This window comes from Rhinoderma darwinii, chromosome 8 (genome assembly GCF_050947455.1).
Source record: "Rhinoderma darwinii isolate aRhiDar2 chromosome 8, aRhiDar2.hap1, whole genome shotgun sequence".
In the NCBI taxonomy this organism is placed as follows: Eukaryota; Metazoa; Chordata; class Amphibia; order Anura; family Rhinodermatidae; genus Rhinoderma; species Rhinoderma darwinii.
Window position 1 is genome coordinate 39564020 of NC_134694.1, and position 15528 is coordinate 39579547.

Below are 15528 nucleotides of genomic sequence, written 5' to 3' on the forward strand. Positions count from 1 at the left end.
AGGCTCAGTCCTGAAGGGGTTAAAGTTCTCTGATTTGGATAAGCATGCTGTGTAAATCAAATGGTACAACACCCCCCCCCCCCCCCCCTCCCCAGGTTCTCATGAGACAAAACTGGAAATACGCCAAGGGGGGAATTTATTTCACAAGGCACTGCAACGGCTATGTCATCTACTTCTAGATTTGTATTGTTTTGGTTTCCTGCTTTGCTGATACTAAATTTAAACTTTTTGCAATGGCCATTGCCCCTGTCTAGGCCATGTGCGTGTAGACATATCAAGAGAAAATAGAGCTGTCATTTCAATACTCCGACTACTATTATAAGGTAACCTTTAAAGATAAACTCTTCCCTTTGTAGCAGGTGACTGCTAGAGAAGTCCAATATCTTGTATTGCGTTTTTCAATTTTAAAAATAAAAAATGTTGTGGATATTGTTTCGACGGCTATATAAACCCTTTGAATGTGTGTGTGTGTGTGTGTGGGGGTTTTTATTTTTTTTGTTTTTTTTTTAAATAAAAAGGTCAGTCAGTGTGATTTAGTGAAACTTTTTATAATTTAGTTTTTACACAGGACCTACCTGCAATATATCACATCTAAGTTATGGTCTCTCACACACAGGATTTAGCGAACGCTACAGCTGCTTTTGTTATAGGGAATACAGAGAAGCTGCATCTCAAAGTAAATATTTTTTTTTTATTTTTTTTAAATAGGCATATAATGGTTTACATAGCCTTTAAATTTAAAATTAAATTTTTGTAATTGAGGTGTCCCTTTTAACTGATTGTTGTCCTTTTTTACATATTAAGTTATGCAGTTTTCTTCATTCCTCATTTCAGATTGGTGTATGACAGGGAAACTGGTAAACCAAAAGGTTATGGCTTCTGTGAGTATCAGGACCAGGAAACTGCCCTTAGTGCTATGCGCAACCTGAATGGCAGAGAATTCAGCGGCCGAGCCCTACGGGTTGATAATGCAGCCAGCGAGAAGAACAAGGAGGAACTGAAGAGTTTGTATTTTCTTATCACTATTAAAGGCTATAAGAAAAAAATATTTTTTTATGTATGTATTTTGGCATAATAAGCAATGTTCTAATCTAGTTGTATTAATCTTGTATAGTTTTTGCCGCTCAAAACCTACAAAAAGGCACTTAACAAGACTTTTTTAATAAAAATGTTTCCACTTTATTAGAGTAGTCAATGATTAAGGGTATGTTCACATGGAATTTTTTGCAGACAGGAAATTCTTCCTCAAAATTCTGTTTTGAAAGTTTGAGGCAGATTTTGATTTGCCTGTACGCAGTTTGCGTTGTTTTTCACCCGCGGCCATTGAGCGCCGTGGGCAAAAAACGCAGCGAAATACGCTTTCTCTGCTTCCCATTGATGTCAATGGGAGGTCAGAGATGTAAACGCCCGAAGATAGGGCATGTCGCTTCTTTTTCCGCTCGCAGGAAAAAAACGCCTCCCATTGAAATCAATCGGAGGCATTTTTCGGAGCATTTTCCGAGACTGTTTCCGCGTAAAAAAAACAAACTGAACTGGCCCTAAGAATTAGTAATGCGTAAAACATGGGGTAACACTACAAAAAAAAAAAAAAAAATAAATATATATATAGATAGTAGTACCCTCGGTAAGTGCATAAAAAACAAAGTAATATGGTGTGTGTGTACATACAGGGAGAGAGAAAGGGATTGATATACAGAGCAGGAGACGCACACAATTGAATAAATGGTATATCAATCTAGCGAGAGAGATGACAAACTAGTTCATAAGTAATTTAGTGCATAAGCAGTATGTTCTAACCGAATAATCTCAGCCACAAAAAGTATACCGTTAACAGACATACTGTATCTCTTACCCTAAATAATGGTGGTCACCCGATGACGCTAACCCGGACTTAAAGAGGCTCTGTCACCAGATTTTGCAACCCCTATCTGCTATTGCAGCAGATCGGCGCTGCAATGGAGATTACAGTAACGTTTTTATTTTTAAAAAACGAGCATTTTTGGCCAAGTTATGACCATTTTCGTATTTATGCAAATGAGGCTTGCAAAAGTACAACTGGACGTGTTGAAAAGTAAAAGTACAACTGGGCGTGTATTATGTGCGTACATCAGGGCGTTTTTACTTCTTTTACTAGCTGGGCGTTCTGACGAGAAGTATCATCCACTTCTCTTCAGAACGCCCAGCTTCTGGCAGTGCAGATCTGTGACGTCACTCACAGGTCCTGCATCGTGTCGGCACCAGAGGCTACAGATGATTCTGCAGCAGCATCGGCGTTTGCAGGTAAGTCGATGTAGCTACTTACCTGCAAATGCTGATGCTGCTGCAGAATCAACTGTAGCCTCTGGTGCCGATGTGGCCGACACGATGCAGGACCTGTGAGTGACGTCACAGATCTGCACTGCCAGAAGCTGGGCGTTCTGAAGAGAAGTGGATGATACTTCTCATCAGAATGCCCAGCTAGTAAAAGTAGTAAAAACGCCCCGATGTACGCACATAATACACGCCCAGTTGTACTTTTACTTTTCAACACGCCCAGTTGTACTTTTGCAAGCCTCATTTGCATAAATACGAAAATGGTCATAACTTGGCCAAAAATGCTTGTTTTTTAAAAATAAAAACGTTACTGTAATCTACATTGCAGCGCCGATCTGCTGCAATAGCAGATAGGGGTTGCAAAATCTGGTGACAGCCTCTTTAAGTATCGGAACAAAGGATCCCCTACAAAGGAGTCTTCACTTTCACCGGAGCCGCTGTCAGCCGAGCTGCAAGTCACTGATCAGTTCGACTGACAGCGGCGTTATACAGCTATGTAAAGTTTTTTCCCTTTTTTAAATAGGAAAATTTTAAAGTGGTTTTCCCATAATCCTTATTTTATCACCTAGCCACATAGACTTGTTTGTAGGTATATCCCTGCCCTCATGGCAAAAATAAGGTTCCCCCTAACACCTAATTGACAGTATGTGTTTGCAGCTCTTTCCATTTTGCTAGATACAGGAGTTACTGAAACAGCCAAGTGAGATTGCCCAGCTGTTCCCGTTACTCTTTAAAGTAAAATGGAGAGCCTATGCACGGCCTGCTGGGCAACAAATATATCAAAATTGGATTTAACCTTAAAATTTGTAATATGAGTTGGGATTGCAAAAAGTTTTTGTGTTTTTTCATTACAATAGAATATTAAAGGCAGATAACAAAGCATCATGTTGGTGATAAATAATGGAGGCAGCTTGCCTCTTCCCCTTCTTGCACAGTGAACTCTGCATAGGTCAGAGCATGCACACAACTCTCCCATAGAAGTCATTGTCCTTCTTTGAATGAAGTTTCTGTAAAGCAAGTCTCTGAACTGCTGTTCGCAGAGCAGCCGCTCAGGCAAGATGGCTGTTCCAAAAATCATGTAAAAGACTAGAATAAATAGAGCAAAGCACGTTATTTCAGTATGAATTATTTAGTAAAAAAAATACTGTATTCCTTTTTAAAGAAAATGTTTAGCCCCTTGGCGACATCTCATGTACAGTTATGTTGCTGCTGCCAGGGCGTTTGGAGCATTCACGTAACTGTACTTGACCGTAATGGAGCTGGCTCAGAAGCTGAGCTTGGGCCATCACCAGCAGGTGTCAGCTGTATACTACAGCTGTAACAATAGGGACCGAACCGAGGTCCGATCATACCGATTAACCTCTCAGGCCCTGTTTACACAGTGTTTTTTTTTTGTTTTTTTTTTGATACACGTTTTTTTGCAGCGAAATTGCCTCCTATTGATTTCAATGGTGGATGGAGGTGTTTTTTTTCCCACGAACGGAAAAAAAAAACACTCACCAAAAAAAGCGACACGCCCTATCGAGTGTTTTCCACCTCAAAAACCCTATTGAAATTAATGGGAGACGGGAAAAAAAATGCCACAAACAGCCGGTGTTTTTTGATGCGTTTTATTTCAAACAAACCCACGTGGGTTTTTTTGCCTGTTGAAGAAAGAGGGAAAAATTTGCGGCAAAAAATGTGTCAAACGCCTGTGGTGCAGAACCACTTCAAAAAACAGGAGCTGATTTTTCCAGGCAGAATTTTCTGCCTACAAAAAAACTCGGTGTGAACAGGGCCTTGGATGCTGCAATTGCGGTGGTGCTGATAGTTGCTATGGCAACTGGGGGCCTAATCGTGGTCTGCCAAATACGGAAGCCTATTAGGCCCTGCCCAGAGACAGGACCTAAAAGGCTTGCGGTCTGTGTATAACTGACTGCACTGCCTACACAGTGGAGTGTATTACAGCTGTGTATTAGAATAGATAGCGATCAGGGTTTCATGCCTTCAAGTCCCCTAGTGGGACAACAAAAATGTTAATAAAAAAATTAAGGTTTCTTGTTAAAAAAAACAAACAAACATTTATTATGTTATAATGTTTATTATAGGAAAAAACAACCTATAAAAACTACAAGTTTTGGCTCTTCAAATATGGAGACACAAAAACTAATAATTTTGAAAAAAAAATGTGTCTACTGTGTAAAAGTAGTAACACATAAGAAAACAATATAAATTTGGTATTGCTGCAGTCGTAACAACCCGCTGAATAAAGTTATTATTTATACCACACAGTAAGCGGCGTAAATTTAGAATGCAGAAAAATTGCTGTTTTCTTTCTGTCCCGTCCCCCCAAAAAAAGTTAATAAAAGTTTAATCAATACATTTTATGTACCATAAAACGGTGCTATTAAAAAATACAACTTGTCCTGCAAAAAACAAGACGCTATACAGCTATGTTGACGCAAAAATAAAAAAGTCCTAGCTCTTTGAATGAAACGATGGATAAACGTAAGAAATAGCTTGGTCGTTAAGGCCTAAAATAGGCTGGTCACAAAGGGGTTAAGTTTATGTAAACCTTTGAAAGACCACTGACCTTTTTTTCATTTGAAAAAAATCAAAAAAAATCTGTGTGATTGGTGCAACTTTATAGTTTTTATAAATAATTCACTGTATACAGAGCAGCGGTATTGTGCGCTAAGTCCTGATCCCGTCAGGTCCGTGGGACTGACTAGTTCAGTGAAAGTGGGTCCTATTTCAGACACGCAAGACCCGCTGACACTGAACCAGTCTGTCCCACGGACCTGATGAGTACCGGATGTAGTGCATGATCGAGCTGGTGCGTATACAGAATACAGAGCAGCTGGATCGCAAAAAGTTAATTTTTTTAATAAAAGCGAATTCTAAAGTTGCACCAATCACACGGGCTTTATTTTTAATAATGAAAAAAAAAGTCAATCAAAGGTGTACATAGACTTTTATAATTGAATCTCTGCAGAAAAAAATAAATAAAAAATACCTCCACTTTGCTTTGAATCCTGTGAAATGCCTGAAGGGTTAAGAAACTTTCTGATTGCAGTTTTGAATACTTTGAGGGGTGCAGTCTTTAGAAACTCCCATAAATCCATCCATTTTAATGTATGGACCCCTCGGTTACTTCAGAGCTGGACAGGTCCCTAAAAAAAAAAAAAATTTGGTTTCGGAGTTTCCTTTTGAAAATGTGAGAATTTGCTGCTAAAGTTATAAGCTTTGTGACGTTCTAGAAAAATAAAAGGATGTTAAAAAAAATTCCAACATTAAGTAGACATATGGGAAGTGTGAACTAGTAACTATTTTGTGAGGTATAACGAACGGTCTTTCTTCCAAGCAGATGAATTTAAACTTAGAGAAAAATGTGCATTTTTCTAAACGTTGGTATTTTTACAAAAAAGCGTTGAATTTATCGACTAAATTATTATTATTTTTTTCCCATTTAACAAAGTACAATATGTCACAAGAAAACAAACTCCGAATCGCTTGGATAAGTAAAACCATTCCAAAATTATGGTAACATAAAGTGACACGTCAGATTTGGAAAACTTGGTGGTTTCTCCAGGAGGTTAAATGTAGTTCATGAAATGAAACTAAGGCGGAATTCACGCGACAGGGTTTCCCGGCCGGTGCCGGCCATTCATAAATCGGCCGGCACCCGGCTGCATTAGGAACAATAGACCCCTAATGGGGCTATTCACACGACCGATTCTTTGACGGGCCGGGAAAACCGGCCGTCAAAAAATGGGACATGCCCTATTTTCGGCCGGGTGCCCGGCTCCCATAGAAGTCTATGGGGCCGGGTAATACACGGCCATCACCGGAATGTGTCCCGAGTGATGGCCGGGTCTACCGTCGCTCGCGCTCTCTCCTCCTCCTCACAGTGCAGAGTGCATGGGAGGAGGAGGGTCTTTTTTTGCTCCCTGTAGGAGTCTGAATCCCCAATCCCCGGCCGGGGATTGGGGATTCCGCTACAGGAGAAGTGAGTGACTACACTCCATATATGGACACAGCGAAGTCACTCACTTCTGCAGCGGAATCCCCGACTCTATGGCCAGGGATGCCGCTACAGGAGAAGTGAGTGACTACACTGTCCATATATGGACACGGTGACGTCACTCACTTCTGAATTCCCGACCTGTGGCAGGGAATTCCCCTCCAGGAGAAGTCAGTGACTACACTGTCGCTATATGGACATTGAAGTCAGTGGCATCACCTGCAGGGGGCTGGGTGGCATCACCTGCAGGGGGCTGGGTGGCATCACCTGCAGGGGGCTGGGTGGCATCACCTGCAGGGGGCTGGGTGGCATCACCTGCAGGGGGCTGGGTGGCATCATCTACAAAGGGCTGTGTGTGGCATCAAATTTAAATGAAATTCATCCGATTTTAAAACAGACAGGGAAAAAAACTGATGCAAATCGGCCGGTAAAAACGGCAACACGGCCCGGAACGGATGCAAACCTTAAGGCCTCATTCCCACGACAGGGTTTCCCGGCCGGGTGCCGGCCGTTCATAAATCGGCCGGCACCCGGCTGCATTAGGAATAATAGACCCCTAATGGGGCTATTCACACGACCGATTTTTTTGACGGCCGGGAAAACCGGCCGTCAAAAAATAGGACATGCTTTATCTTCGGCCGGGTACCCGGCCGCCCGGCTCCCATAGAAGTCTATGGGGCCGGGTAATACACGGCCATCACCGGGATGTGTCCCGAGTGATGGCTGGGTTTTCCGGCGCTTGCGCTCTATTTCCTGTGTTCGGGGATTCCGCTCCTGGACAGAGCGCTTGATGTCTCTGTCCATATCTGGGCAGTGACATCAGGGGAAACTCCTGAAGCGGAATCCCCGAACACATGGAGATTCCCCTTCAGGAGTTGCCGCTGATGTCACTGTCCAGATCTGCCCGGCCCGGCACGGATGCAAAACTTTATGCAAACCGGCCAGGCAGAATGGCCGATTTTACCGACCGGCACTCGGGCTCGGGCGCGACCCGGTCGTGTGAATCCCGCCTAATTAAATAGCCAATAGCTGTGTTGGTTAGTAATCTCAATGTTATTTTAACCCCTTCCCCTGCATGCAATCCAGGCCTGAACGACCAAGCAGTTTTTTTTTTTTAAGAGCTATAACTTTTTTTAAACTTTTTACTCTACATAGCTGTGTGAGGTTTTTTGCGGGATGAGTTGCATTTTTCAATGGCACTATTTTGGTGTACATAAATTTTTTTTTTCCTTTTGGGGGGGGGAAGCATGGTAAAAAAAAGCCATTGTTTTACTCATTTTAAATGTACTTTGTTAGTGGAAAAATTTGGTCAATAAATGCAATATTTATTTGTGAAAAACGCCAATTGTGAAAAACAAATGGCAAAAATTTGCATTTTTCTAAACTTAAATGTGTCTGCTTATGAAACCCCATAGTAATACAACACACAATAGTTACTAGTTAACATTTTATATATGTCTATTTTGTTTGAATCGTTTTTTTTTTTTTTGTTTTTTTACATCCAATTTTCTAGAACTTTACAAGGCTTAGAACTTTAGCAACAATTTGTCACATTTTCAAGAAAACGTGCAAGTTTTTTGTTTTTTATGGACCTGAGTTCTGAGGTTGCTTTGAGTGCCTTTTATATATTAGAAAGTCCACATAATAACCCCATTTTAAAATGCACCCCTCAAAGTATTCAAAACCGCATTCAGAAAGTTTCTTAATCCCTTCGGTGTTTCACAGGAATTAAGGTAAATTAGAGGTGACATTTTACAAATTTTGCTTTTTTTTTTTCTTTGCAGAAATTAATTTTGTAATACATTTTACAAGCACCACAACATTTGTCCCGATTACAGCAATGCCCCATATGTGGCAATAAACTGCTGTTTGGTCCCACGGCAGGGCTCAGAACCGAAGGTGCGCCATTTTGATTTTGGAGCGCAGATTTTGCTGGAATGTTTTTTTGTGCCATGTCACGTTTGCAAATCCCTGGAGGGAACAAAACAGTGGAAACCCCCCCCCAAAGTGACCCCATTTTGGAAACTACACCTCTCAAGGAATTTTTCTAGGGGTAAAGTTAGCATTTAGGTTCCATAGGCTTTTTGCTGAATTTAGTGGAAGTAGGCCTTAAAAATTAATATCAAAATATTTTATTTTTTTCACTAAAATGTTGAATTTTGTTTTCTTTTTACAAAGGATAAAGGAGCAAAAGCATCCCAACATTTGTAAAGAAATCTCTCCCGAGTATGGCAATACGCCACATAGTCATAAATGTTTTTTTTTATTAGAAATTAATTAACCATTTCAGGACAGATCCCTTTTTTGTTTTTCACTTCCCACCTTCCCAGAGCCATAACTTTTTTTTTTTTTTTTCTTTAGTGGTGTGAGCTTATTGTTTCTATTGACCTCATTTAAAGAGGCTCTGTCACCAGATTTTGCAACCCCTATCTCCTATTGCAGCAGATCGGCGCTGCAATGTAGATAACAGTAACTATTTTTATTTTTTTTTTTATTTTTTTTTAAACGAGCATTTTTGGCCAAGTTATGACCATTTTTATATTTATGCAAATTAGGCTTTCTAAAGTACAACTGGGCGTGTATTATGTGCGTACATCTGGGCGTTTTTACTTCTTTCACTAGCTGGGCGTTGTGAATGGGAGTGTATGATGCTGACGAATCAGTAGCATCCACTTCTCTTCGTTAACACCCAGCTTCTGGCAGTGCACAGACACAGCGTGATCTCGAGAGATCACGCTGTGACGTCACTTCCTGCCCCAGGTCCTGCATCGTGTCGGACGAGCGAGGACACATCGGCACCAGAGGCTACATTTGATTCTGCAGCAGCATCGGCGTTTGCAGGTAAGTCGATGTAGCTACTTACCTGCAAACGCTGATGCTGCTGCAGAATCAACTGTAGCCTCTGGTGCCGATGTGTCCTCGCTCGTCCCACACGATGCAGGACCTGGGGCAGGAAGTGAGTGACGTCACAGCGTGATCTCTCGAGAACACGCTGTGTATGTGCACTGCCAGAAGCTGGGCGTTGTGAAGAGAAGTGGATGATACTTCTATTCACAACGCCCAGCTAGTAAAAGGAGTAAAAACGCCCAGATGTACGCACATAATACACGCCCAGTTGTACTTTAGAAAGCCTAATTTACATAAATATAAAAATGGTCGTTTTTAAAAAAAAAAGAAAAATGTTACTCTTATCTACATTGCAGCGCCGATCTTCTGCAATAGGATATAGGGGTTGCAAAATCTGGTGACAGAGCCTCTTTAAAGTACCATATAATGTACTGGAAAACTGAGAAAAAGAATCTTTGTGGGCTGAAAATGGAAAAAAATGGCTTCCTTCGTTCTTTAGTTTTTTTGTTTTTACTGCTTTTACCGTGTGGTAAAAACGCCAACTTAACTTTATTCTGCGGCTCAATACAATTAAGGTGATCCCAAACTTATTTAGTGTGTGTTTTGTTTTTTTTGTATATACATTTCTTTGTTACATACAACTTTTTGACCACTTTTTATTAGTTTTAGAGCTAAGGTGACCAAAAAACAGCAACTTTTTTTTTTTCGTGCGATTTAAATTCTTTTTTTACAGCGTTCACCGTCCATGTTAATGTTATATATATATATATATATATATATATATATATATAACATTATTTGTTTTAATTTTTTTTTACACCTTTTTAGTCCCCCTAGGGGACTTGAATCCGCGATCGTTAGATCACTGGTATAATATACATTGTAATTTTTACACGTTTATGTAACCGCGTCATCCCTGTTCCCGTCCGTTAGCTGTGTATTAGAGCGGACACCCGCAGCATATGAAGCCGGCTCAGCACGTGAGCCCACTCCATATATCACCCCCGCACCACGTGCTATTACGTCGTGTTGCGCGAAGAGGTTAATGCGCAGCGGATGGTGCAAAGTGAAAATTTCAATTTTTCTACTGATATTTTAGTGCACAATATCGTGTGCCCGATTTGTGACACTGAAGACTAAGGCGGAATTCACACGACAGGGTTTCCCGGCCGGGTGCCGGCCGTTCATAAATCGTCCGCCACCCGGCTGCATTAGGAACAATAGACCCCTGATGGGGCTATTCACACGACCGATTTTTTTTGACGGCTGGAAAAACCGGCCGTCAAAAAATGGGACATGCCCTATTTTCGGCCGGGTACCCGGCTCCCATAGAAGTCTATGGGGCCGGGTAATACACGGCCATCACCGGAATGTGTCCCGAGTGATGGCCGGGTCTACCGTCGCTCGCGCTCTCTCTCCTCCTCCTCACAGTGCAGAGTGCATGTGAGGAGGAGGAGTAGGGTCTTCTTTTGCTCCCTGTAGGAGTCTGAATCCCCAATCCCCGCCCGGGGATTGGGGATTCCGCTACAGGAGAAGTGAGTGACTACACTGTCCATATATGGACACAGTGACGTCACTCACTTCTGAAGCGGAATTCCCGACCTGTGGCAGGGAATTCCTCTCCAGGAGAAGTCAGTGACTACACTGTCCCTATATGGACATTGAAGTCAGTGACTTCTCCTGGAATGGGGGGGGGGGGGATGGGTGCAACCTGCAGGGGGCTGTGTAGCATCACCTACAGGGGTCTGGGTGGCATTACCTGCAGGGGTCTGGGTGGCATTACCTGCAGGGGGCTGTGAGGCATTATCTACAGAGAGCTGTGTGTGGCAACAAATTTAAATGAAATTCATTAGATTTTAAAACGGAAAGGGAAAAAAACGGATGCAAATCGGCCGGTAAAAACGGCAACACGGCCAGGAACGGATGCAAACCGGCCGGGAAAATCGGCAAAGAAGGCCGATTTTCCTGGCCGACACTCGGACCCTGTCGTGTGAATGAGGCCTAAGGCTGGGTTCACACGACCGGGTCCCGCCCGAGTGTCGGCCGGTAAAATCGGCCATTTTGCCCGGCCGGTTTGCATAAAGTTTTGCATCCGTTCCGTGCCGGGCAGATCTGGACAGTGACATCAGCGGCAACTCCTGAAGGGGAATCCCCATGTGTTCGGGGATTCCGCTTCAGGAGTTTCCCCTGATGTCACTGCCCAGATATGGACAGAGACATCAAGCGCTCTGTCCAGGAGCGGAATCCCCGAAAACGCTGGGATTCCGCTCCTTCAAGGAGCTAAAGTGGGGCTAGCACATAGCAGAGCGGGGAGATACCTCCCTGCTCTGCTATAGTGGCGTCGCTACAGTAGTAGTAGCAGCCGCAGTAGCAGCAGCTGCTAGCGGTGCCATGGAAGGTGTCGCCGGGCCAGGGCGCTTTTAAAACAAGCAGGGGAAGGGAGCCAGTGCAGTGCTCCCTCCACCTGCTGTACACCCCGGCCCTGCCACACAGTGTACAGCGTACAGCCATTCGTCCGAATGGCATCAACTCCTCCTCACATGCACTCTGCGCTGCGAGGAGGAGGAAATGGAGCGCAAGCAACGGAAAACCCGGCCATCACTCGGGACACATTCCGGTGATGGCCGGGTACCCGGCCGAAAATAGTGCATGTCCCATTTTTTGACGGCCTTTTTTCCCCGGCCGTAAAAAAATCGGTTGTGTGAATAAACCCGATTAGGGGTCTATTATTCCTAATGCAGCCGGTTGTCTGCCGATGAACGGCCGGGAACCCCTGTCGTGTGAATGAGGCCTAATACCTCACAAAATGTTAAGTGGGTTCTCCTGGGTACGACGATGCCATATATGTGGATGTAAACTGTTGCTTGGGTACGCTGTAGGGCTCAGAAGGGAGGGAACACCATTTGGCTTTTGGAGTGCAAATTTTGCTTGATATTCGTGCTGTTGGGGGTTTTAGTGGTATTTCAGTTTATAATGTGGAGGCATATGTAAGCTGCGCGGAGAACATCAGGGCATAATAAGAGGGAAGTCCGCCTTAGTCTTTAGTGTCACAAATCGGGCACACAATATTGTGCACTAAAATATCAGTAGAAAAATTGCAATTTTCACTTTGCACCATCCGCTGCGCATTAACCTCTTCGCTCTTAACCCCTTGATAAAGCTACCGCGAAACGTGCGTCGCGGCTTGCAGTGTGGTGTTCATATCTAGGCTCAACATGACATATACTGGTTGGTATAGTTTTTGGGGATTAGGCTTCATTATGGCTACTCTTTGTTGATATCTTTACACTCACACGTATACCAGCGTGTGGTGTGCCTTCCCCTGTCTATACTTATCCTGGCTTAATTGATTTCTTGTGAAGGCTTGGGTGTAAGTAACACACTTGTGGTATTTGAATCCTTTCATTTGTATATGCCTTCCCGAGTTACCCTCTATATATTTTGATGTTATCTACTGAGTATATTCTACTCACAATAGCCTTTATGTGCTCCATATCTATGCATTTTAAATTGTGTGTCTTATTTTAGGTCTTGATGGCCAATATGTTTTTATGTGCATTTGAATAAAGTATTGTCATTATTACAAGGTACATATGTGTACTTGTTGTATTTATTCCTGTTTGGATGTGTGATTTGTCCACACGTACAGTTATGGGTATTCATTCTTCATTTCTCTTTTGATATGTGTGGACGTTTATTATAAGTGTTTATCGTTTGGTCTGTATCTTTATAGGTATTCATAATAAGAGGGAATAATGGGGTAAATAAATAATCCGCAGATGTGTGGCTGGTGTTTTTTGCGGGACAGGTTGTAGTTTTTATCAGTACTATTTTGGGGTACATACGACTTTTGATCACTTTTTCTTCTATATTTTAGGAGGGGTGGTGACCAAAAAATAGTGATTCTGGAATATATTTTCTTGCGGTGTTAACTTTATCATTTGAGTCATTATGAACGTGGTGATACCAAATATGTGGGCTTTTTTTAAACATTTGTCTTTTTATTTATTTTTTCCTATAATTTTTATTTTTTTGTTTATAATTTTCTAAAACTTTTTTTTTTTTTTTTTTTTCGTGTCCCACTAGGGGACTTGTAGATTTGCAGCACTGATCGCTGCTATAATACATTACTCTCCCCAGGTAGTGTAATGCATTATACTGTTCTTTCTCAATGAATTACAATATCATACTAAAGTAAATTTATTTCAGTAATTCAATTCAAAAAGTGAAACTCCTATATTATATAGATTCATTCCAGCATTTTTTTCTTTTAACCCCTTAACGCTATGTGACGTAATAGTCAGTCACAGGAGTAGTCCTGTTAACGCAAACTGACAGACTATTAAGTCACAGCATTAACTGGGTACTGTGTTGGCAGACGCATCTGCAGACACCGTTTTAAAGCAGTGATAGCTTAACGCTATCACTGCTTCAAGGCCGGACCAGAGCTAGCCTCCGATCCGGTCAATTAACCCCTTAGATGCAGCCCTCAAAACCGAGCGCTGCATCTATGGTGTTTACAAGCAGATCGGAACTCTGCAATAAAATTGTGGGGTTTCCGTGACTGCTCCGGCAGACCGGAAGCCTAACACTGGCCTCCTGTCTGCTTAGAATGGATGCCTGCTAGGTCCCGCACAGAGGGCGTCTGGCCGCAGTAACAAGATGGCTCAGAAACTGAGCCTGCTACATCAGCCGGTGGTGTCCGCTGTATGTTACAGCTGACACAGTGCTGTAACTGCAGGGAACGGAGCTAACTCTGATCCCTGCCATAACCCCCTCAGATGCCGTGCTCACGGCATCTTAGTGGTTTAAAGCGATCGGCATCGACATGATGTTATCGTGATGATGCCGATCGCTGCTATGGCAACCAGAGGCCTAATACTGGTCTCCTGGTCTGCCACGTACGATAGCCTATTAGGCACCACCCACAGCTTGGACCGAATAGGCTTGCTGTCAGTTAATGACTGACCGCTCTAATGCATTGCACTACGTGGGTAGTGCAATGCATTAAAGATCAGAGGTGCAGGACCTCCGTTCCCCTTAGTGGGACAAAAAAAAAAGTTGAATAAGGCACGTTTTTACGGGCCCATGGACTTCTATTGGCCACGTGTACCTCCCTGTACTACGGAAAGCGCTGTCCCTTCTCTTTAGCCTGCACTGATAGAGAGAAGGGCTGCCGATTTAGTACAGTGCAATTTTGTAGAGAAAACGTGCCCGTAAATACGGGTAGAATACTGGTGACACCGGATCCGTATTAACGGGCACGGGTCCGTAAATACTGGTGTAATACGGGTCGAATACGTGTGACCAAGGACCCATATTTACGCCAGTATTTACGGGAGGGAAAAAATATGTTCGTGTGCATGAGGCCTTAAAGTGTAAAAATAAAAGTTTCAAGTCAATGAAAACAGACACTGCCTTTTTTCCTATAATAAGCCTTTTACAATTGGAAATAAATTAAACCGTTAAAAAAAAAAAAAAAAAAGTATACATTTGGTATCGCCACGTCCGTAACGACCCAATCTATAAAAGTATAACATTATTTTTCATGCACGATGAACACCACCAAAAAAAAACAATGTCAGGATTATTTATTTTTTTTCTTCACATAAAGTCGCATGTACCCCAAAATCGTACCAATAAAAACTACAACCCGTCCTGCAAAAAAACAAGCCCTTACACAGCTTTTTTAGACTGAAAAATAAAGTTATGGCGCCCAGAATATGGTGACCCACAATGTGCAGAGCGTTCCAAAAGCGGATAAGATCGGGCACCGTTTATCAGTGCGACACTGGCCACATATCTCTGAAATATAATTTCTTTACCGCATTATTATACCCTCTTATTATGTCCTGATGTTCTCCGCACAGCTTACATATGCCCCGACGTTATTAACTGAAATACCAGCAAAACCCCAAACAGAAAAACTAGCACTAAGCAAAATCTGCGCTCCAAAAGCCAAATGGTGCTCCCTCCCTTCTGAGCCCTACAGTGTGCCCAAACAGCAGTTTACGTCCACATATATGGCATCGCCATACCCGGGGGAACCAGCTTAGCTGTTTACGAGATGTGTGTCTTCGGTGGCACAAACAGGGCACAACATACTGCGCACTAAAATGGCATTTCAGCGGAAAATTGCAATTTTCACTTTGCACCATCCGCTGCGCATTAATTACTGATGGAAAAACACCTGTTGGGCAAAATGCTCACTACACCCTTTAAAATGCCTTAAGGGGTGTCGCTTCCAAAATAGGGGTCACTACTTGGGGTTTGTTTTATTATTTGACCTCAGAGCCCTGCAAATGTGGGCCAATGCTGTCAAAATCTCCCAAATTGACCTCAAATGCGCATGTTGCTCTTTGCAG

At 42.7% G+C, this 15528-nt stretch overlaps 1 protein-coding gene across 1 annotated transcript in view; it reads left to right on the top strand.

The window, feature by feature from the left end:
• Nucleotides 1–15528, top strand: part of CSTF2 (cleavage stimulation factor subunit 2) — a 206419-nt gene that overhangs the window by 20704 nt on the left and 170187 nt on the right. The window contains exon 3 of the mRNA XM_075835607.1: nucleotides 835–1004. Within this exon, the coding sequence (XP_075691722.1) occupies nucleotides 835–1004 (170 nt within the window). The remainder of the gene's footprint in view (nucleotides 1–834; nucleotides 1005–15528) is intronic.